Raw genomic sequence first — 25,182 nt, 5'->3', positions numbered from 1 at the left:
AATAATTTTAGAGGAGTTAATTAAAGATCTCGTAACGGTATGAATCGAATTGAATGGATGAAGGTACCGATAATGGTCGGTGTCTTTCGTTCGGCCCACTCGGGTTTGCGTGGGCTGCATTTAGGCCCACGCGTTTTAGTGTAGGTTGTAGAGAGAGAATGCTTTGGTTTTGAGATCATTGTATTATCTAAAAAGTGTAATGTAGATAAACTTTTTACTGAATAGTTTCTTGTAAAGAATTAAGTTATTTTTAAAGCATAAAAACGCGCTTAACAATTATTACCGTAAGGAAAGGCAGAGATCAAAGAATGCCACTTTCTATGGTCCCTACAAAATTTCCTTGCTTCATTCACATCCATTCAAGATGTATGTATGTGAATGAAGCTGGAAAGTCAAAGGTAAAAGGCGGAGCCTGTAGACATATAAGAGTCACGTCGCCAACGACACGGGCAAAAGTTGGCGGTTGTCATTCAAAAAGCAGTGTTTTAAAATGTCTTTGCTATTGATTCCGCATGATTAATAACTTTTATGAACATGTAGGTACAACACAGGTACTTACCCAGTAGACCGAAGATGCCAGGAAGATTTCATGAAAGCTTCGAATGTTCGGAAAGGCTTGATACAATATTTTCAGCGGCTCGATTCTGTACACTCGATACTAACGCCACGCTATCGAGAACCACACATTGTCATCGAGCTTCTCGAGAAAACCGGCAGAAAATCGCGAACTATCGAGTATCAACAACTTGACATTTAACATGAGTCAGAAAAGAAAAAAAATATTCGTCCAGAATTTTTTTTTCTGTAAATTAAATTGTCAATAATTGTGTACGAACTAATTTTAAGCATATAATATCATTTAGTGGATAAAAAATACTCATGTAAAGTATTATTCTCATGAATAATAATTTTAGTCTACTTACGTTAAATCGTATTAGTAAAAATATAAATACATCAACAATATGATAATTTCAAAATTAATGTTGTTCAACGAAACATTAACACACAAAAAAAAATCAGCGTTTATTTCTTTTATTTTAGTTGAAGCAGGCAAAGGAAACAATACCCATATAGCCTCATCGTCCTAAAATATCCAATAGGCATGGAAAGTATAAAATATTTTACTTCGAAAATCGAATTCAGAATTGCTCCTATGTGCGCGCTCCAGCAAATAATATTATTTGTTAAGATTTATTTTATTTTATTGTTTCGTGGAAAATGGTGCCCTTGAGGAACATAGTTATGCAAAAACCCGCTAGGGGCGCTAATCAATTTTCGAACATAATAGTCTCCTTGTGCGCTTGTTTCTACGCCTACTCTCACTTTGTGTTCAACTTTTTTTTTATTATTCGATATCGTCGATATCTCCACACAACGGTACGAGGAAACGACGCTTAGCAGCTACATCAGTATTTATTTGGTTGAAACATCGAGATATAAAAAAGGTTTACGATTAATCGCCGCGCATAAGACCCGTTGTGCATATTAGTATTCTATGATCTGTACAAGACGCGATAGTTTAATATCATAATAGAAACAAAAATAAATAGATTCAATAAACTTTTATTTGACATAAAATAAAACGCACAGCACTTCATAGACATCACAAGGTAGAAAACATTACACTGTTACAAGTTATTTTACATTAGTTCCATCACTCTTTCTACAAAATAATTGAACATTACAACACTTATATCTACTTCAGTCATTCACACGAAACCTAGTGCTAAGATATCAAATAATTTTTCGCTTAAAAACCCTAGATTTTATTAGGATATTTTGACCCATATAAATTAACGATGCACATAAAATTAATCACATTTTAAGCAAATATAGTCATTTTTGTTTGTTAAGTTATTAGTGCTTGCGTCTTTGCCAAATTGTATAGTTCTGTAACTGTAACATCATAGCGTGTCCTAAATAAGACAAAAGAAATGTGAAATTATACTGTGAGAATTATCTTTTATTTTTGTCATTGCCTATGTTGTAAAATTTTATAGATTTTTACATATTTATGTCCTGAATTTAACGTTTATAGAAAAGAAAAGACACATTTGCAAAAAGTGATTAATTCAATATGACATTGTGGTCGTATATTTAGTTAGAAATTAGTACAATAGCCTTTAGTTCAAACAGTTAATTAAAACAAACGTTATTATACACTGGTGCAACTTATATCTATAATAATTTAATTATTCAATGGGGTTTGGTTTGAATTCAGTTCGGATCGGATTAAAGACCTGTAACTAGTGATTTTAAATTTTAAAATGTACTGAAATAAGTATAGCCTCGATTTAAGTAAGGGAAAAACAAACGTGCTTATAAAATGAAACACATGATTGAGAAAATGAAAAAAGATTACACACTAATAAACAATAAGATATAGGCATTCAAAGACGCAAGATTTGCAAAAAAATATAAGAATTTTGGCAATAATGAGTACCCATAGCTTTGAATTATTTTATCTCATAGCGGCAAAACTTGGGTTTATTCTTCAGAGCGTATAAGCTCGTACGTAAATTACAACTGTGAATTTGCGCGTAAAGTAAAGTGAAAGAAACTTCATAATTACCAGTCATTCAAATCATCTCTGCCAAATTGAGTCAAATCAAATAAATAATCTATCAACTGTTTCTTAGATAAATAAATCATAATAAATCAAGCCTAATTACACAGCAATAAATTAACAGAACATATATTAAATTAAATATTTACTTAACTATATAAATCAGATAAAAAAAATATTAACACAATGCGGCTGAATGTGAGTATATCAAAATAAAATGCTTTGAAGAGTAAATAAAATGCAACAGTTGTGCGAAAAATAAAATGAACTAAAATAAAGTAATTCTCAAAGTATTCCAGTCTAACAAGAATACTGAAGACATGTTCTGACTTATAAAATGTTTGTGCATAAGAACCTATAACTTACTTGCTTCAAGAAAATAGTGACGTAATAAAATAATTTTTGGATTAAATAGACCATTATGAGCCCACGTAGAAAAAAAAACATCTTTAACTTAATAATTCACAGATGTATGCGGTACGTATACGTGCACGTATAAGGTATACGTTTATTACGTACGCACATAAGTATCAATTTCAGAAGGCCAAATGTACTACATTGTAATGTCCTATGAGGATTATAATGGTCATAAGACATTCTTTTCACTCAGATATTCTTATTAGACTGGTTTTAAAAACTTGATAGAAAAACATTCATTCTAATTTTTATTTAGTGCATTCACAATTTCTTCGATTTGTAGGCTTTAGAACTTAAATACTATAAAACTATAATTATATCTACACACACTCTAAATGTTACAATTATGGCAATCCTCACTTAATTTTATAGGCACAATATAAATTAGTCACATACTTTAGGTAACGCGGCCTTCCAAACTTCATCAATTATTAGAAAATTAAATGCTAGGTGAGTAAAATAATTTATTTAGGAAATTTTATGTATAAAATCGAGTATTTGGGATCAAAATAATATTCGCATTCTTTTACTGGTAACAGGATCGAAAAATTAAATTAAATCAATTATTTTTATGTAACAAAACTTACATCAAAATCAGTTAATTGTGAGGTTTTTTTATCAATCGTTTAAAAATATGTTACCATAAAAATATGTGACAAAATACGTAACAGCCCCACAAACAAAGAACCATCAAACTAATGTTCTCTCTTTCACTCCTATTGCAAATGCAGTAAGAGTGAGTGAGACAACACTATTAAGATGAGTTTCTTTTATGGAGGTTTATAGGTACACGCGACTAAATATATGTTTATATCATAACTGATATGTCCTCCTTGTTCATATGTTAGAAAATTGCTTTTAGTTCAATACAATACAAATTAATTGTATTATTCAAATAAAATGATGTTAATAAAATATTATCGTTGAAAGTTTCGTTGAAATTATAATGTTAAGGTCAGTTATAGATCGGGATTTTTTTTCAAGAGGTACGAATATCCCTTGTATATTTACTAATAGTTAGTATTATGTAAACGATCACATAGGAGATATAATCGTTTATTGCAAAATAAAATTGATAATTACTTCATGCGATTTATTTACAAGAAGATGAATCATTACTTCTTATTAAACTTTTCTATTGAACAGCTACTTTTAATATCAATATTATTAAATTGAAAAATAACTTGAAAAAGACAACGTGATTGTTAATAATTCCAAGTTTTAATATGAAAAAATACTTTTATATTACGTATGTAGGGGACTTCTTATTCTACGATTAACAATTATTTCAAGTAATTGGGTCCCTTATACCTAATACGCTAATAGATTTAACCCTTTGACCGCCACGGTCGGCTATATTCGACAAATCAGAAAGTGCTCAGGACGCTTTCGTCGGCAAATGTCGACAAAGATATAGCGTCGTGAGCACGTTCTGATTTGTGGAGTATAGCCGACCGTGGCGGTCAAAGGTTTAATAACTTTGTATACAGGGTTTTGGATACATACAAATGAAACATAAACATACACAATGTATGACAAATATATTAAAAGTAAAATGTACAAAATATCTTATTATTATATTACAAATGGCACAGGAAAAAGAAGCGGTAAATTTTTGTAGCGACAGACTTATTACAGAATCATTTTAAATCACATTTTAGAGGTTAATTCGGAAGGTGAGGAACACATTATTATATGAATAAAAATAAACGAAAATATTACAATTTTATTTTGGTATAAGAATACAGAAGTCAAGTTAAAATCGAATGATGAATCGATGTGTCATAGAAAATAAAATAAAGTATACAAAATGTACAATACTAAAGTATCTGTAATAGCCTGTCGCTACTTGCATATAAAACACTTTCAACAAATAAATACAACTCTCAAAATAAATTACTAAATTCGTTGGAAAGGCAAGACCTACAAGATTACTTAGAATATCATGTGTAGCGAAAATCACAGCAAGTGTTAGACAAAAAAATTACAACTAAAATAAATAATAAATATTAAAATAAAATATATCTTATCAACAGTGATATGTGGATACGATTATTCGAGTATCGAGTCGATTAATCGATTAACATCGTGAAACAAACTTTCTATAAAATTTATTAAATCAACAATTATACAAACACTGGTCGAGAAAACACTAGGAAATTAAAAATACGATTGAATAATATTCTTAGAAAAAGGATTTTTTCTTAATAATAAATAGTTAAAAGATACAAGTTCGTGTTGGTTAAAACTTTACAACTGCGTACAATAATCATAGTACGCAAGAATGCAAAACAGGTATTAGACCTATTGAATTTCAATAATCAGTCGTTTGAATAATTTTGAATTATTAAGTGTTATTTTATTTTAGGCTGAATTTGATCAATATACCTAGTTTAGTTTAAAATTAAACAATAAGTAAATCGTTTTTGTTTAGGCAATATTACTGCTGTGGTTTCTTGTCCGTTTTGAAATCGCGAAAGCCTAAAATCTGTCTTGTTGCTATTCGACAAAGATAAAAAACTGTGTGTCTTCCAAAACGCAATAATAAGGTAAGATTCGAGGATGTCGCGATTTCATGAATAAATTATTATTTGTTGTCATTACTGTATCTCTTAACTAATTAGTGTATATTATTCTGACTATACAGCGTTATACTTCATGTAAATATTTTATTATATTACTCTTGAATCCATGAACACACTGTTTCTACTCGATATATTGACGATAGATACCAAAGTTTACTATTATAAAATAGTTTGATACAAAAATTCACACATTGATAAAATGAAACGTGTTAATACAGATTTTTTCTATCTTATACTGTTTTCGTAAGAAAGAGATGTAATAAATTCTTTCATTTTAGTTTCGTGCAAATCGTATGAGAACATTGTTTTTGAAATGTTTTTTTATAAAGCTCAGTTTACATGTTGCAAGTTTATTGTCCTTAAACTAATGTTTAATCGATACAAGACATGCATTAGAATCATATTATAATAAGTAAGAAGCAGTTAACTTGCATCATGTAAAAAGGACTGTGAACTAACTCAAACCAATTAAAAAACGTCCATTTCAAAACTTCGAGACAGTATGCAATTAAAATTATACTTTACTAGTACAATGTTAAAGTTGAAAATTAATTACTTAACCCTTACTGGTATAGTTTTAAGGTTGAAAATCCATTACTTAAATATTATAAGTCATGATTTGATATCTATAGTCAATAAGTTAACCTTACACGATCAGTCTGGGGGTCTTACAGTTGACTGTACAAGTGTACACTACAATAATTGGCAAGGCCCTAGCAGCTCTCAGTTAGAGCCGCTCTCTGACGCCGGCTTCGTTAGTCCTTGCGCGTATGCTGTCTGTATGCTTTCACATACGAACTTATATTGACTCTGAAAGGATAGAAATAAATAAATTAATAGCGTTCGTTAAGGGTCGATTACTAAAGGAATAAAGGCTTTGCCTTTTAATGTACAGTGGTCGTATGCAGATTACTTAAACTAGAATTATTTTACAAAATGCTTCGATTTTGCCGGTTGTAGAATACAAGAACAATGCATGCAAAACAATAGGGTATTTTCACACAAGATAAAAATGTGAAGTATATTCCGATAATTAATCATTCTTTGTCAAACCGTTCAAAGCTCATTTCGATGCATATTCATTAAAGTTAACAACTTATCAAACAATCACTGCATGTGTAGCTTAGTTACTGTGCACGTGCATTACGTGTACATAGCAAGTGCAACGTACACGTACGTATATTATGCAATCTGTGTATTGTACAAAAATGCATTTACAGTCGGCTCCAAAAGTCGCTTAACAACTTCCGATTAACAAAACCTCTGTGTTACGTAACTTTAATAAATAAGTGATCAAAATCAGGTAGAATGAGTTAGAATTAAACATTTCAATCAATGGCAAATGTGTTTTCCTTGGAATAATGTGCACACTTCAGTATATAGGATTTCGAAAGATTGAGTATCATCAATTTGATTGAGATCAGCTACTTTTGGAGTTGACTTTAGCAAACTTACTTTCGGAGCTAACGCAATTTTTGTTAACAAGACAGTTATATTGTTACTCACGGCATTTTGTATGCACATGGGTCTCTGCTCGCGCATGGCGCGCACCAGGTCGAGCGGGTAGAGCGGCTGGCCGCGCGCCGCCAGCGCCAGCGCCACCTCGCACAGGATGAGCGCGCCCGTGCGCCCCACGCCCGCCGAGCAGTGCACGATCATGGGCGGGGCCAGCACGCGCTCGTCCTCGTCGTCGTCGCCCGGGTCCACTACCGTTGGTATTACTGTAACAGAAAATAATAGATTAGTTAAATAAAAAATACCTTTTCAGAACTACAGTACTCCGTAGCGTAGATTTTTTTTGTTTAGGTCCCCACGCCAATAATATTGCGTCGGGAGAAAAAAAAAAGTTCGTTTCATAAAATGTTAGCCAGTGATCTTCAAAGCTAGCGATCGCTTTTGTTTTGAGTTTAATGCAAGCATCGATAAGTACTACCTATTCCGCTTCTTACGATAAACAATAATTTAGAGAAAGAACCACAAGTTGACAAGTAAGCATCGTAAAACGTTGGCGAGGAAAGACTACTAGAAACGTAACATAACTTCTATAGGCTGGAATGGACGCATACTATTATAATCTCAGTATTATGATGGACTAGCTTTTTTACTGTACTTTAGTGTACATACATTCTCGTAGCTTAGTTTACAACAGCCGCACGGATCGATCTCTGAGGTTAAGCTACGCTTGCCGAGGTTGTTCCGTGGATGGGTGACCATCCTAAACATATCGAGATTCTCCGTGTTTCGGAAGGCACGTTAAATTGTGGGTCCCGGCTGTCATTTTCGAAGATCTTTGACAGTCGTTAACAGTAGTCAGAAGCTTGAAAGTCTGACAACCAGTCTTACCGAAGGGTATCGTGTTAATACCTAAGTAACTGGGTTGTGGAGGTCAGATAGGCAGTCGCTCCATGTAAAACACTGGTATTCAGCTGCATCCGGTGAGACTGGAAGCCGACTCCAACACAGTTTGGAACAAAGGCTAAGCGAATATATATATAGTGTACATACATTCAATAAAATAAACATTTAGATTTAAGTACAAGTATTAAATACAAATACATACAAGCTCGATGATTTCTCAGGTTGGAGCAGAGTTGCGTAAAGCCGATGAAAGCGGCCGAGTCGTCAGGCACGCCGTGGTCGGGCCACGCGATATACTGCAACTGTGTCACGTTGCGACAACCACCACCCGTCTCCTGTGGAAGAAAAAAATGTTTATTATGCATGTTCTTCGTTTTGACCTTTTGACTATTTTCATACATAAAACTGATAAGCGTCAATGACATATTTCAATAATATGGGTGTGTCCAATTTAATATAATTTATACTAAAAAATAAAAAGTGGGGTTATTTTCGGCAAAACTAGTTCCAATACGTCATGTAAAGTGCCCTTTGAAATTACAATTTTAATAACTGAGCACATACCAAATTGCATAGATCACGCCCTTATACGCTTTGAATTGCGTAAAACTATACTTTGAAGCATATTATATACACAAAACAATACTAATATTTAAATTCCACACATAAAATCATGTAATCACCCAAGAACACAACTTTTTACGATCTCTAAAAAATGTAGCATTATAAATTTACCTTCATAGTCATCTCTCGTCTTATATAATGTCCATGATTCTGTTCACTGTTTGTATGGACTGTCAACGAGTTGGTAGCTTTGAGCGGCGACGTGCCGACCTTAGGCCAGTACTGGTGACACTTAGCGCGGCCTCTCTCTGATAGTACTGTGAGCATTACTACTAGGCTGCTTTCTGACTCCCATACCATCTGCCAGAAGTCGCCTACCGTTGATGCTAGTGGTCCTGATAAATATAAAGATGTTTTTAGCACTTATTGGTTCTGTTTTCTATATAACTAAGTCTTGATTTGAAAAAAAAACCTACTAATATTATAAATGCGAATGGTATATAGGTAGATGTAGACCCAGAATAACATGTAAGCTACTTGTTATCACGGAGTTCCCGAGGGATCGGGATTTACATGGAAAGGGTTTCCACGCGGACGAAGTCGCGGGCGGCCTCTGGTATTATCATAAGCTGCGTTCAATAGCATCACAATATGCCTCTTATCGAGTGCTATATTTGTGATTGCGATATTCCATCTTATGCGTTTCATAGTGAATACTACGGTAATAATCATAAAATAATTGGAAAGCGTACACAAATTTGCTTCGGCTAATTGAGATAGAAACAATTATACCTTGTGTTGCAATGTACGTGAGAACTGTATCGGAGTTAGGTATTTCCATGTTGATGTATGAAGCGTTGATGTAGTCACCCGTAGGCCCGTTTTTCAATATCACTCGCGTTGAATCGTCTGTAATAAAAACAAACGATATTGGTCTCACCTGGTTTTATCCTTTATTTTATTAGTTTTTGAGAAATGTTATGATCATGGGATAGTGAAACATTTATGAAATGTTTTACCAAACCAAAAATTTATTTTTTCTACACATTTGTTTTCGTCACCATTACTGTCCCGCTGCTAGGAAAGGGCCGATTTCTTAATATGAGAAATAGTAAACCATTAGTTCACCAAAAAATTGTGTTAATAGCCATAAAAACATGCGTAATACTCACAAGGCGCAATATCCCTATATCTATTCTTATTCAAGTTACAAGGCAGTTTAGACGCCGTAGTCGGTTCATCAGGCAGTCTTCTCAATAGCGTGTCGTACTGTTTGAGTGCCGCGCCGCTAGCTAGACCGTCGCCTAGCAACAGCATCGATTGTTCTAGAACATCGCCTTCCAGTTGACCCGAGTTTAGTGGGACGAAGCACACTGCTGGCTCTTCCGGACCTTCTTCTGGTTCGTAGACAGCTGGAAATAAAATAAGCAGTAGAATTAGGTTACAAGATAACATAATTATTGGCCGCTTTATTTGTTCATACATGGATATTTAGTTAAGAAATTTTACTAGCGGGTAACAGTTCGACAATCTTGTAGTTTGCTAAAGAATCAAAATAGCTTGACTCTCGACCTCTATCAAGTGCTTAAAAATGGCCTTAAGCTGCGTACTGCGTGGCTATAAAATAGAGGCAGAAATATAGATAAAAAATTTTCAGATATCTGAGTGATTTTCGGATCTTACCAAAACGTGGGCTAGATAAAATTACTCACCATTAGGTTTGACTATTAACGTAAGAACACCTCTCGTGTTTCTGATCATTTGTACGATTTGTTCGTGCGTTAATTCTTCTACGTCCGTGCCGTTTATTGACATCACCTGCAAGTATAAGATATTATTATTGACTAATTGTTAATAGGAATTTCAATCGAAAGGGGGACTAGACTAGTCTACGCATTGGATTAGATTGAAGAATTAAATACGATTACAGGCAAAGTATTTTATGAAGAAAAAAAATTGGTATTTTTAGTCTGAATGCGCGCCCTAGAAGCTATAAACGAACCCCTGCACGGTTGGCTGGTTTTCATGACACTGTAGTCTGTAGTGTCTGTAGTCAGTAGTCAAATATGGGCTAGAAGTAGATAATTCGACCAACTCCGTAGCGCAGTGGCTATCATTACATTGAGATTCGATTTCGATTCCCACACGGATTTTTTTGCCATCCACAAAGACTTGCTTCGGGTGTGGTTGTACTTTGTGCTCATTGTATGTAAGTACGTTAGTAAAGATCCCCGCGACACGAGAGCAATTCTTTCTTATTCAAGAGTTGTCTTCTTTAAAGTAAAGAAAATAGTAGTTAATGTAGTGACCTGGTCCCCCTCCTGCAGATGCAGGCGCGTGCGCGAGGCGACGCGCGACACGAGCACGGGCGCGCCGCCCCCTCCCCGCACGTTGAACCCGAACAGCCCGTCGTCGCCCGCCGCCAGCCGCACGCGCACGCCCGCCGCGCCCGGCACCGACTCCGCGTCCGACCCCGTCTCCGAGTCGTCCACGTACGACAGCGGGATGCGGAGGCGACGTTCGAGGAAGTCGCCTTCACTAGAAAAATAAAAGAACATTTTTTTATTTATTGGACTTTTATAGAGTAAGTACTTTGGTGAAATGATAGCTTCCTCAGATTAAAATAAATTAACGATTTAAATTACACAAATGCATTTTTCAAAATTGCATTTATTTTCTCTGTAAATATGATAGTACGATTTGATTTTAGGGAAAATTTTATATACATAATCGATAAATCAAATTAACGGATTCGATAAATATTAACAATAACGAGAAGATCGCCTGTGTAAAAAAAAAACTGTAAATACCTTAATAAACTGTATAGTACACTTACGGTATGTGCGTATCCATGGTTTGTGCGATGTCGGTCCAGGCGGGTCTGGGCGGCGGCTCGGTGTTGGCCGTGACGCGGGAGCCGCGCATGGCGCCCGCGCCGGGCGACGCCGCGCCCGCTGAGCGCTCACGGACTAGAGACCCACTACGTCTGAAATGTAAAGAATAAATATATACATATTTCTTTAATAAATCATTCAAACGTACTGCTTCAAAGCTTTTTATTTATAATTAAACTATGTAAGTGACTCGTTCTTTGAAAATCTTTTGAAGTGGCTTTAAAATCACGCTAGTGTTTTAGCGCTATTCATTCAGATTTTACTAAGATCGTTCAGTCAGTGAAGAACTTTTGCTTTAGAACCTTGAGTACATTCAGATAGAAGTTGTAGTAGTACTGTTACATGATGCACCATGATGGAACCAGAATCTTAGTTGTGGATTGATCTTGAGATATTTTAAATGTTTGAAGCTCGTAGCGTCTGTATAAAAATGTAGCTTCAGGGGGTTTGCATTATACACTGACCTAACAAAACTCCTATTAGTAGACCTAGATCTCCTAGCGTCTTCGAGCGCCATGGTTTCAGTTCTAGGTACAGTGGGGGCGGCAAGTCCGGCTAAGGCACCGAGCGCGGCGAGCAGCGCCCGTCGCCGCGGGGCCCGCAGGCGGAAGAACCCGTGACGTTCTACGCTACATCTCCATAGCGCTTTAGCAGCCCGACCGGAACGCATGTTGAAGCCGAGGACCGTGTCGTAGGATTCTGACTGGAATCAGAAATGAACAGTTAAATTGGTCCTTGAAATTTTCTTTTGTTTTTCCTAAATTGGAGTCGTTTCTAACGAAAACAATGTCCGCATTGATAGAAACATACAAAAAATATTTATTACAATCGTTGGCTGTACTTAATCAACAAATATTTGGAAATTGATACTAACAACCGCTATAGCTTTATCAGCAATTACATTTAATATAAAATGATTCTATTAAATGTTGAAAAAAATATTATGTACAATAAAGAGCAATAACACAGATATTATTTAGTAAGTACAAAAAAGAGGTAAGATACTTACAGGCTCCCTCTTCAACTGTATAAAAAACTGTTTCTTCTTGAAGGAAATCTTGACGATTTTACTCCAAGAGAACGTGTTCACTCGTATGTTGTTCTGGAATACGACTATACCTATTGACGTCACGCCAATAAATATGTCTTTGCCGCTGTAATCCTGCAACACAAACAACACAATGGTAAGTATCAACATCCAACCACATTAAAATTAGTCCCAATTTTACCCTAGACATGTATTGTTGAATGTATATATTTTGTCAAGCATTCAAATGTTAAGGAACGGTTGAAAGACGTCCGCTACGACGGTAGATACGGTTTGAAATGCCTACCGATCTAACTTAACCCAATTTTTGTTACACCTTAGCCTTACCAACCAATACAGCTATCTTTAAGAACTATCTCCGAGCTCTTATGTCTATGAATTGGATAGTGCATAGTAGCGTGAATAAAACATAGGATACTGTACAACCTAGTAGATTAGGAATTTACAGGCAAATTAGACGAAGTCATAATATTTCCGAACAAAAATCAACTCAATGCATTCACTTTACAGTCGAAATTACTTTGTCGTATAAACGATAATAACATCCTAACGAAACTAAAAGCAGGCACAACTACGCATCACAGATCACAAAGGTCTTAACCGACATGTTTACAAAACAATCAACATTAGACACAAATGTTCTAGACCACCCACTATGACGTAATTATTACGTGTGTTTGTAAACAAGCGATTAGCACAGTGATCGATATGATCTGTAAACATCTCTTTGTGTTATGTGAATACGCAATTAGGTCAGTTTGTGTTATCAATGCAATTTTAGATTGTGAACGTCATTATTGCTATAAATGGGCTGTGTAGTATGTAGATTGTAATACAGTAAACATATTTCGGAGTTTCGCATTTTTTGAATAAAATGTCTACGAGTTAAGATAAATAGTAATTTGTTAGAAGTGTCGGTTATTTCTTTATCTGGTTATAAGCTAAGACATTAGCTAAAGTCATTTAATTGGTGTCAGCGTCTATAGAAATAATGAATTACTTTCGCAATAATAGCATAACAGTGACAAATATTATTAGTAGTCTAATCAAGTTCGCTTCTAATAGAGTCAGAAAAGCTGATCATTAGATTTTTTACTAAGTAAACTCTATCTTGAACCGTTACTCTCTCGGAATCTGAGAGGGCTTAGATCTTGAGTCCAGTAAATGCGGCTTGAGAATTTTCCTGGAAAAACTGATCAATGCACCCACAGATTTTTTTTTTTGCTTTTATTCTAAGTACGTTTTCTACTAATAGTAATTAATACTTCGTACCTTAGCGGGGTGAGACTCAACCCCGTAACAATCGAGTCGTTTGGCGTGTTCTAGGAAGTTAGCCTCGGCGTCAGCGGGCGCCTGTCCTTTGTGCAGTTTGTGAAGCTCTCTGATACGGCGCTCGTCTTCCGCGTTCTGCTTCGGTAGTAGGCATAGGTCTGATAGATAGTTAGGCGGGTGTTCCGATACGTTGTAGTCGCCTAGTTCCGCTGTAAACAAAATAGATTATTTAACTGATTGTTTAACTAAACAGCGAGAGAATGAGAGGTAAGAAAAATAAGTGAAAACGAGAAGAGGATTACATTTCTTATTTTATTCGTAGAGAGAAGGCATTGAGCGCGACGTTAGTATAGAAAATTGTACTATTCTTACTCGTTCTTTAGATCGTCTCGATCGGCGTAAATTATTATCGAGCGATTTATGTAGGGAATCGCACAAATGAAATATGAACATTTTTAGCGATTATTTCGGTGTGCTGTTTGTTAAATATCTATATTTCGTTTACTTGTAGGCGACACAAGAGCCATTCATGCAAATGTCTTTTCTAAACAAGAATGCAGTAATTCACATCGATGTTATCAATGTTTCGAAAGCTTTCGCAACAGAAACTATTCCTTTGGAGAAACTCTACGATAAAACTATGTGGAAACCTGTGAGATAGGACCTCCTTGCTACATAGTTGCATGCACGAACACGTAAACAAAACGTGGCTGATAACTGTTTTTGTTAACGTTTTTCTAATACTCGTTTTTTTTTCTAATAACTGCGAAGTTGCAACATCCTGAATACAATTATCAATAAATACTGTTTATTACTCGTACTAGTATTTTGTTATTAAATTCCAATTATACTACAGATGAGTATATTTGAGGCGCTTATAACTAAATGCGCTGAGAGGTCAGTAAATAAGCTAAGTAAAGTAACCTTCGATGCGGACATTCCATAGATCGGTAGTCGCTTAGCAATATTTTTAAGCATTCTTTAAAGAGTACATCAAAAGTAGGTTTGTCTCGGTTGTTGCCAGTACAATAGTTTAGCCAAATCGAATGCATTAAAACTATGTCATTAAATAGAAAATTACAAGATATCAATGAAGTAAATGTTTGAATAATACAGAGGCCTGTCAATGGGTATAATGTTGCCTAATACCATAAGGAATAGGGATAATAATATATTCTAACAACAAGGAACAAGTCGCTTTGGTGGTTATATTTTCCCCCATAAGTGTATAACGGAACTAACGTTAATGAAAACAAAATGTTACAATTACATATTAGGTACTCATAGAGGCGGTTTTGTGTTTACAAATATGTAATAATAATTTTGAAGTTATGAGCACCATTTGACTAAAATTAACAGTCTGACACAATTGGAACGTATTCATTCCCTGTATAGTTTCACTTGCTCTCTAAGGCACAAAAAATGTTTGAAGCATGACTATCCCTGACAGGTTCTTGATAATGAAAATTTCTAACCAACTTTTTGGCCCACCTGGAGACCTCTATTACACACATACCGACTTTCACGTGCCCCCTGAAACACGAAGACGCTCAGTTCAAATACCACACTATGTGATCATCCTTCTATGGAATGACTGCGCCAAACGTTGTTCAACCCACAGATCGGTTACCGACTGGAGAGCACAACCGGCTATGATATATTAGCATCACATATACCCAGAAGACCACTAGCCACTGATAGCAGGAACATACCTTGAACAGTAAACGACGCAAGTAAAAGGGCCGTGTTCTTGGGAGCTGACATTCTTCCATCAAGCAACAGCTTCCTCAGTTGTAAGCACAGGAGATACCGAGTATATTCCTCGGCGAGACGAGACGGCTCCGGCGGATAGAAGCGAACAGCTAACCAGAATTGTGCATTAGCTCCCACTTGCTTCTTCACTGATTTTGTGCTGTCCAGCCAACGCTGTAAAAGAAGAGAAATAGTTTTAATTTATTTTTATAGTAATTTATTTTAAGTCCACTGAGAAAAAAGTCTGCTCTTTAATTTTTCGAGGATTCTTGTGATAAGGTTTGTACAATTCTTCTTAATTTTGTAAATGCAAATGTTTGTAAGGATTGATACACCACACGTTCATGCAAAGACTACTAAACTGATTTTATTGTAATTCGACAATAATAAATAATGTAATAATTTTACAACTCAAAAAATATCTAAAATTCACAGGTGTAATCCTGACTCGGCATGCTAAAGATGTTCATATATGTACTAATAACAGAAAGAGCTACCGGTATATGGCCTGTATAGCGCTATCCTATTGAATGTTGCCGAAGCATATCATAAAACAACCCATGCCCTAATAAAGTCACAAGTTTCCGCTTACCTCCCACTGCAGAACACTGAATGCAAAAATCAATAAATTTTATACAAAATTTACTTTTTCCTAATATTTTCGCTACCTTCCTCGCTAATAGCTTGCCGGCGTTTGACTATTTTTTAAACAACATCGAGTAGTCAATGGGAAATCTGAACAAGTATGACAATAAGTGTGACTCACGAGCAAGTTTCTAAGTATCTTCAACGAGCTAAGCACGTCAGGCCTGTAGTAGGATGACTACTTAATGACGAAAGCAAATGCAATAAGTGACTTGCGAATTATATCATTGCATGCATTAAAATGCTCTATTTTTTGTATAAAAGTGACTTAAGATCTGTTCGTCATTCCATTGTTTATTGTTTTATTCTATGTATTTTATTACTTTTTGAAATGAACACAGTAGCAGTTTTAACAGTAAGGCGCACATAGTGCAGTTCATCTCGACACAATAGCACGGAGCCGATTTTTTTAAAATTTGGTTAAAATCGCTATAACATTGTCATACGTACAAAGTATTGTTTTAAAGCTAGTTCTAATTGTTAGACATTAATAGTAAGCAGGGTAAGCAAGTATGTCATGTCCACATTAATTATCTAATGCACCAGCTGTTTTCAAATATTACGAATGCAAATGCAATTCCGGTGCAAAAATCTCGTGCGAAGTTCAATGACACTAGCAAAAATGCAAATTGTAGTCGTAAAAACGGAATAAATTGTAAATAAATGCATGAAGAATACGTTGAAACCTTGACCTATTAGTAAGAGACCTAGAGAACATATTATCAGCAAGTCATTAAGGTACGTACTCTACCCACACGTGAACTCATGCGTCATACACTGACCATCGGGTGACATTTACTTGCATTCCGTGCCAAAATCGTTAAAGAGAAACGAGCGAAAATATTGTTTTTTGCAAAGTTGACTTGCATTTTTTGATATTGTAAAGAATAAATAGATAGAAAATGAAGGAGAAAGACTACTGATTTAACCAATTGTTTCGAAATGCTTAAATTGATTGTTTAATAAGAACAAAAGAAAATCCGTCGCACAGAATGTCTATTATTCATTATCATAACTATTACACCTGAGAATTTGTAAAAACACTATTTTGTCCGTTAATTCCAGCTTATATCGATTAAATTTGGAAAAACCGTACTCGACAAAATAAGTTGTCTTGTTTGTCTTGTCAAAATTTTACTAAATCGTCTTAGCAATTTAGCATAAATCCCTTAACAGCAAACCAACTTTTCCTTCTCATAATGCCAGCGGGATTTCTCGCGCGAGGCTACCGGAATTCCAAGTGAATAAATTAACAATTTAAACGGACATGTAACATGTAACTACATTGTAATACGATAATTAACAACTGAGGCACGTATTCACTGATACAATTCATTACGCTTGTAGTATTACTACGAAGATTTGATGGGAGATGATATACGAAAGAATAATTTGGACCGAATTTTGACTCCATAAAATGTGAAATTTAGGCTCTAACTAACGAAAAATAGGTAATTTTATGGCATTAAAATTAGGCTGCTTTGAGGATTCATCTACCAAGAATGAAGAATCTGAATAATTTGGTAGAGAACTAAAGCACACCATTTTTTATTTTGCACATCGCATAAAGTCGCGTCGAATTTTCAAGCTGATTTTCTCTCCGTAACTTCGTTAAAGTTACTAGTAAGTAGTCCATAAATCCATAAATACGAGTGCAAATTGCAATAAAAGAGCAACTCATCGTTATCTGCGTTCACCTACATTTGAAAACGGCGGGTTAATATGTTATTGGTATAGGTTATGAGATGTTTTAGTGTCAGTTGCTAACGAGATAATATGTGGAGCAATGACTAACGGCACGAATATCTGTGTGACCGTTCTTAATGTGCCGATTTGGGTCTTGTAATTTGTATATTACACTACACGGCCGATATCAATTGACAATTGACTTCATTAGGCAATGACTCTATTGCATCTCAAGATGTCTAATTTTCGTCAAGGGCTTTGTTTTGCTGTACCTATTCGTCGCAGAATTTTGCTATGCAACATTTGAATCGCAGAACCTGAATAAAAAAAGAAATAAATTATAAAAAACTCTATTGTTTAATTTTGACATAATTTATTCATCATTTGGTCGTACCTACTCTAAACTAGACTAAATTTTGATAAATTAATTAATTTAGAGCTAACGCTAAATCTACTGCAGATTTTGTCACTTTCAAGAGTATTTTAAGGACAAAAATATTTTTTTTACATCGACCTTTCACTCGGTTATTAGGAAGGAAGATTAAAATACCTAGATTGCATTTTTATGTCGAAAATTTGATGATGACGTACGTAATTTTAGTAACCCACAAAATATGCAGGATATTACATAGGAAGGAACGTATAGCAAGCTGACGGATGTAAAAAATATTTCCATATAAGGTCTGAGTCACTTTAATTTATACTTTTGATTACTCAAAATCACTTCTAAAACCATCCGGTTGTTCAAAGGAGTGGCTCAAATTCCGATGTATTAAGTAATTGTACTTAGTAATTGCGGTATTTACACTAAAGTTGATTGATAGTAGCTTAAAGATAGCTCGATTGTATCGACGACTATCAAAAGCGATAGGAGCTGATGCGTTACTTTATTGACAATTAATTACATTCGGAAACGATTTGATGAGATATTTTGTTTTGTTAACTCGTATCAGATTTTAAAATATAATTAACTTAGTACTTTTTAATGTGACAATGGTAGCCGATTTTTGGTTTAGTGTAATCTCATACTATCGCATAATTAATTGGAAACAGTTATTTATGCTTCTTGCAATATGAAGTTCAATGTCTTGTTTCGTGCAAAGTGCAGGTTGGCATTAAATACGATATTTCAGAAATACTTAACTTAACATATTGTCTTAAATCTTCGAGAGGTATAAATTCTCTCTATTCGTGAGCCTATTTAAGGGTGCCAGCTGAAACTCAAAATAATCGATGCATCGCTATAATACAGAATAAATACAGTATGGCCTTGCATGCAGTCAACCAAAAATATATATCAAAGATGGTATCAAAGTTGATAACCCGATAAGGGTCGGTCACATCGAGCTCGATTCATTAACTTGACGATAATCTTGGTTTGGAAGGCCATGGGCTTATCTTTTAATCTTGCTACACATTTCCTTATGGAGAATAAGGAAATCGCTCGCTTGAGAAGGCACTACTGAGTAGTACTGAGTGATTTTACGTCAAGATATTTAAACTCTGACGTATAACAACTTTTCTCTTTGGATTAAATAATGAGATTTTAAATATTAATTCCTTTGGCTAAAGATCATCATGTGGAAAATGACAAAATAGTCTGCGTTTACACCAAAGACAGGGGAGGCAGTTAGACGGGGTGCACGGAAAACTTCACCAATACGAATAGTTGTGATAAACGATAGTGTTCTAAACAAATTCTGTAGGTGAGTTCTAGCATATAAGCATTACAAATTCAGTTATATGTGCTTTGTAATGTCGATACTTCAAGTGACCAAAATGCACGGAAGCCTAGCAAGTCAAAGCAAGTAAATACTAATACTAAATACACAGATTGCACTTAAATACCCAAACTTTAATGAAGATTCAAAAGTGCAGCCGCTAGAAAAATAAAACAACATCTAGACGGCCATGACACTGCACATCGCGTAGTGTTTATAAATAAATCAATAACACAAAATGCCTTTAAACAATCGCAATAATCTACATTCCATCTCTAACAAACAAATCTAGCAAGGCTGTTGAAAACAAACAACTGTTAAACACATCAACATAACATACTTGGAATACTACACGGTGACTCATTGAATGACGCGATAAAAATATAAAAAAGTTTATAATCTCTAGTGGACACTTGAAAGGATTAAGTGTAAGGTATAGGGATGTCATACTAGCCTTTTTTGGTTTGGAAATTACCTTGTATGGTGGAAATAAGCATGAATAAGCGAATGTAAGGTGTTAAAAACTTCTTAAACATGGATGACTAGTTCGAATTACAGTTTTTCAAAAAAGTTGCCGTATGAAATGAGTATGGAAGTTTTAGAGTTAAATTAATATAGGGGTAAATAGATAAAATATGTAGGATTTGTTGATATAATTCATACGCACATAAAGCCATAGAATATTCTAAATCGAGATGCTGCTCTTGGTACGCGTTAAAAGATTTTCCGAACTAGAAATTCGCTCATAGTTTTTGAACGAAAAAGGATCTAACACAGACGTACAAAATTTCGCATTTATAATATAAGAAGAATTAAACTACACTACTGTCTAATTGCTGGGCACGGGTCTAGCAATGAGACAAGGGCCAGACCTCAGTACACCACACTACTTAAATGCCGGCTACGGACTTTACATTTCCTCAAAAACTCTGAATGGATGTTTAAAGTCAGAACAATGTATCGTTTAAGACCGGTTTAAGAGGCATCCCTGAGGGTGATGGTGATCAGTATTATGTCCATGAGTCACTGTGTACAGTTCAATGACGTAAATACAATCTGGTATCGTAATCTGTTTAACACGTGGCTTTGCGAACGTGGGAGCCGATGCAATTCATTTTTAGTATTTAAAAATATTTTAATGGGAATTATGAGAAACTAGCATTTTTATTTGGTTTATAAGTTGGAACACTAATGGTTTTTTTAGGGACAAACATAACCTTAACCTATGCAATTTTAATTGCTTATTATGAGTCATCCTCTTGCGCACTTGCGCTACGATGACATGGATATTTCGTTCACAGAGAAAAAAAAGGAGGCTAGATTCTGCCATATAAAAACTGTTAGGTACCAGTTATTTCTTCGTCTAGTATTGCTTAACACTTAATTTGTTCATACTTTACTTATTACAAAAATAAACGAAATTCACGTTCAGACCTATTTGAACTGAAAAACTCCACCTACAAATAATCGCTTTGTAACCTTTTTTCATGAAAATGCTATGCTTCAAACTATGCAACAATTGCATGTTACCTAACATTACAGTAAAACATTACTTCCGACAAGATAATTCACATGATTACTGTACAAAGTGTACAGTTTTTGTTTCATGTTTTTAACTCTACTTTTGTTGGTAACTTATGTTGTCGGCAAAAGTTAAAATATACCCATTACCCAGTATTCGCTGTGCATAATGTCCCTTTATGTATGTTTCCCTATGACCTAATTACAAAATGGTGATAAGTGAAACTCATTAAGTTTTGAATAAATAAGCATACAGTTCGCTACACACTTAATCGGGTCGGTATTGTCGATTCCGGCAATGTTTACCGAACAACAAAACTGTCTCGAAGAAATTGCTGCACTTGTTCGGCTTGTGCCTATCGGGATTATACACTGAACGAACGAGAAAGCTGACCCGTGACAACTACTAAGTACATTGAGTTTTGGCTTTGCCGATCGGGTAGCTCTTTCGAGTCTGATCGTCACAATACAGTTTTCATTAATTTTCCCGAACATTCATTTTCATATATTCAATCATACTGACCGGCTTGGCCGATTCATGCCGGCTGGAATATGTTTCTAGCAAGCGTAAGGCTTGAGCTCTCAGAAGCAAAGAGAAGTTTCCGTTAAAATTTTAATATTAGTCATCTTCTATTCGAGAATTACACAATTAGAAGTGTTGGATACTGTCTGGGGATTTGCTTTCTTGAAATATTTAAAGATATAATTTTCATGAGTTACATGCCTGAGTCCACAAATCTACCTATAATTTTACAGGACTCCAGCGCAGGTCCTTGTGATAAGCATTAAATTTTACAACAACAACGCTTTTGTGGGCACAAGTGTTTGGTCAATTGGAAAACTGATTAAAGTCGCCTTGATAACACAAAGAAAGAATGACCTTTGACTTTAAGGAAGTAATAAAAATCTTTACAATATGAAGATTTTCTTGTTACCTGTTTTGCCTGACTACACCTTTTCAAATAAACAATTTATGACATAAAATCTTCAGCAAATTGTTCAAATAAATAAAAAATCACTTTAGCTCATTTCTATTCTACTGCTGGGCAAGGGTCTACTCCTGGTATGAGGGAGGGGTCAGTCCAGCCTACTACAATGGCTAAGAATGGGCTGGAAAGTACTTTTTGAAAGCTGTCTGTATCGACTTCTTTCAAGTTTAATGATGCTATTTAATTTAAACAATATAATATCACATAATTATATATTACCACATAAAGTAAATAATATGACAATATATGGTTACTGATTTGATGGTCTTCAAAGGAAAATATTATTATAACAAGCGGCAACTAACCACAATTGTCCACAATATGTAATGTACTTATTATACACACAGAATTGTATTAGTATAGGTTACGTATTAAATTAATTAATTAGTTTTATATCATTTAATAAACTTTATTTTCTTTTGCCAATGAGGTGCACTATCAATGTAGGAACTATTTTAATATTGATGTTGTTCAACCTTTTATTTAAGGTAATGCAGGCAGTACATTTAATATTATAATGGAACTGGTCTTAAACATGATTGGATATTAAAGGATAAGATACCTTATTTGTTAACCTCATGTTTCAATCAAATTGCATTGACCAAATTTTTTTATGACACACTACTAGCTGTCTGCAACTTTGATTAATCAAAAGATTTTGGAGAACAAACACATACAATGCATTATTGCAGGTTATAATTTTTTTGTATGCCGAATTGGTTTACACCTCTTGCAATGGGTAAAAAACAGTGGTAAATCCTGACAAACTTTTACACTTACAATAGTATTTCCAGTGGAAAAAAGGCTTATAACACTATTGATGTTTGAGTACATACTTGTATCTATCTTTATTTTATTAAAGATACAATAACATAATTATATTCAGTTATATAATGAGGAAAATACTTACAGTTATTTCTGTATTAGTGGCACTGGGTGGTGAACCATTTTCAGTGAACTGTAGTCCAAAATAATCCTTCTCAACAAGCTCTAGATGTTGATATACTTGTTCTAGCAGTACACTTCCTTTTGCTTTTTTCTGTAATAAATACATTGGAGAGATTAGTTTGGGTCTTAATTTTGTATTGATAATAAGTTACACTAAATGAATCTTAGTATGGATGGAAGATGCATAAAATATACTCTATGTGAAGTAATGATCTAACAGAATCTATCATGAACGAAAACATCCTCTAGTCCAAAAACTTAGTAGAGATCCTTGGAATCTACAATTAATAAAGAATAATAATATAATTAATAATTCTGTGTATTTCCAAAATAATATTTAAAACTGTATTAAACAGGCATCACTGAATTTTTAAATTCTGAATGTTGTAGATATTGGCTAGCCATAGCCCTTGCATACAAGGATCTCTACTAAGTTGTTGGGCTATACCTACTAGGTGATTGTAAAATTACCATCGTTACCATCTTGTATCTGTGAATTACACATTATAATAAAAGGATTGTTGATAGTGGTACACAAATAGATTTTAATAGTTTTAGTGGATATCCACTAAAATTTATATCAAGACAAATAAGGAATCCTTATGTGAATGAAAGTTTGTGCTTTAATGTTCAATGCTTTAGATTACATTGCTAATGTACCTAGGTATATTGTTATTATTTTTGATCCAAATGCATTTTCTCTGTCATAAAAAGTTGATGAAACTGTCACATTATTATGTAGTAGGAAATTTTTAAATTTAATTAATAAAGTTATTATGAAAAGTGAATTTGCAACATGCTACATTAAGATTTATAACTACAAACAATTAATTACATACTGTTCAATTTACAAGTATTTAGTAATAAAGAGTCTATAACATTAGCTCTGAAATGCACAATTTATGTACCTACACAAATCATTAATGATTTTATCAAAAATACAGTGGCAGTGTTCAGAAAATGTTTTTATCACTGTTTTGTGCACTTTTGATATACATATCCTGTGATTCCTGATAAATATTGTCATGCAAATATGAATGTATGAAATGAATGAAAAAGAAACATGTTTTTTAATTACTTCTGTAATAAATGAGGATAGCAAAACTAGATGATATGGCAACTGAACAAATATTTATTTACCTCAATTTGAAATGATTGTTGGGTGTCATCCAAAAACTGCACGGTAACATTGAAGATGTTGAGTTTGCGTTCCCGCGCCAGTTCCGATGCTCGCACGTTGTACGTACCGCTAGAACTGCTAAAAGCACGTCTTGATACACTCTCGATCATCTCATCGATTAGTCACCCGCGTTTCTACCGGATTCCTGCCAGACGAGTCAACGCCCGACGAAGGCGAAACTCCACTATTATCGCGTAACAACGCTTCCTTGCCGACCAATTACGTATTATCCAAGTAAAACCTCAATTAACCTCGTGAATCATTGTGGACCTTCGCGACGACTTGTACCTCTACACTGCACAAATGGTATTCCACACACATGAGGTCGCCGTGACGTAATTTTCTACGCAAATTCTCGCCCTGAACGCTTTGCAAACATTATACTCATGTTTATTATTATTGTCAGATGTTCGATGATGTTATATTATCTCGGTGCACGGTTATTATTGTATTTATAACTTATAACACGACCGTGTGCTAAAACGATACTCCTTATTCTTAATATAGTTTGTCCTTGTTTTTAATTTCTATTTATAAATTACTATTTTAGCCACATACTTTAAAATTCCACTGTGTAGCTGATAAGAAATTCCGCCATATTGGTATCAGACGTAACTAGTGATGTGAATGATTCGAACATAACACAAAACGCGTACCTATACAAAAAGTAACTGTCACAGAAAGTTTCTAAAAGCTTATTCAGGTATAATAGCATAATGTTATTATAAATATTATATATTTTTCAAAAGTTGACGTGATCAAGAATTTATAAATAGTTGATTTAAGACGAAAATGCAGGACCTTGCTTTAAATAAAAACAAATGAAGTGGAACCATATTTAATATCCAATGTCATATTCACATACTTATAACTAGCATTAGTAAAGCAAATCTTGCGAGATGTGCAAAGATGAATCATATTTAATGATGTCAGTCATAACTATTATCTGTTATAAACGAGAAAAATCTTTTACTCCAATTACCAATCTATACCAAAAATAATTATCTATGGAATGAAAACCCACAAACGAAATAAT

General features: G+C 34.5%; 1 protein-coding gene across 2 annotated transcripts; it reads right to left on the bottom strand.

Annotated features, from left to right (window-relative positions):
- Positions 1–1,547: 1,547 nt before the first annotated feature.
- Ptpmeg (protein tyrosine phosphatase Meg) lies at positions 1,548–24,768 on the bottom strand. Of its 2 annotated transcripts, XM_076121593.1 has the most exons (15): positions 24,107–24,768; positions 22,929–23,057; positions 15,417–15,630; positions 13,705–13,913; positions 12,394–12,546; positions 11,849–12,087; positions 11,327–11,476; positions 10,800–11,028; positions 10,203–10,308; positions 9,663–9,902; positions 9,283–9,399; positions 8,662–8,885; positions 8,129–8,261; positions 7,075–7,289; positions 1,548–6,378 (listed from the first exon to the last, which is right to left on the bottom strand). In XM_076121593.1, the coding sequence occupies exons 1-15, from the start codon at positions 24,254–24,256 to the stop codon at positions 6,292–6,294; spliced, it is 2,595 nt and encodes an 864-aa protein (XP_075977708.1). In that variant the 5' UTR covers positions 24,257–24,768; the 3' UTR covers positions 1,548–6,291. The 2 variants fall into 2 exon arrangements, with proteins under 2 accessions (XP_075977708.1, XP_075977709.1); XM_076121594.1 differs by lacking the exons at positions 22,929–23,057; positions 24,107–24,768 and adding an exon at positions 16,049–16,139.
- Between the last annotated feature and the right edge of the window lie 414 nt (positions 24,769–25,182).

Source organism: Anticarsia gemmatalis, chromosome 13 (assembly GCF_050436995.1).
Source record: "Anticarsia gemmatalis isolate Benzon Research Colony breed Stoneville strain chromosome 13, ilAntGemm2 primary, whole genome shotgun sequence".
Taxonomy (NCBI): domain Eukaryota; kingdom Metazoa; phylum Arthropoda; class Insecta; order Lepidoptera; family Erebidae; genus Anticarsia; species Anticarsia gemmatalis.
The sequence above is the reverse complement of the archived record's forward strand: the minus strand, read 5'-3'. Positions and strand labels throughout refer to the sequence as shown.

Bases quoted from the DNA above. Each gene is read 5' to 3' on its own strand.
- Ptpmeg (XM_076121593.1), bottom strand. From the start codon at position 24,256: ATGATCGAGAGTGTATCAAGACGTGCTTTTAGCAGTTCTAGCGGTACG. The intron at 15,631-22,928 runs GTAAGTATTTTC...CTTCTTTTACAG, and splicing joins CCACTAATACAGAAATAACT to CGTTGGCTGGACAGCACAAA. The intron at 6,379-7,074 runs GTGAGTAACAAT...CTATCCTTTCAG, and splicing joins CCATGTGCATACAAAATGCC to AGTCAATATAAGTTCGTATG.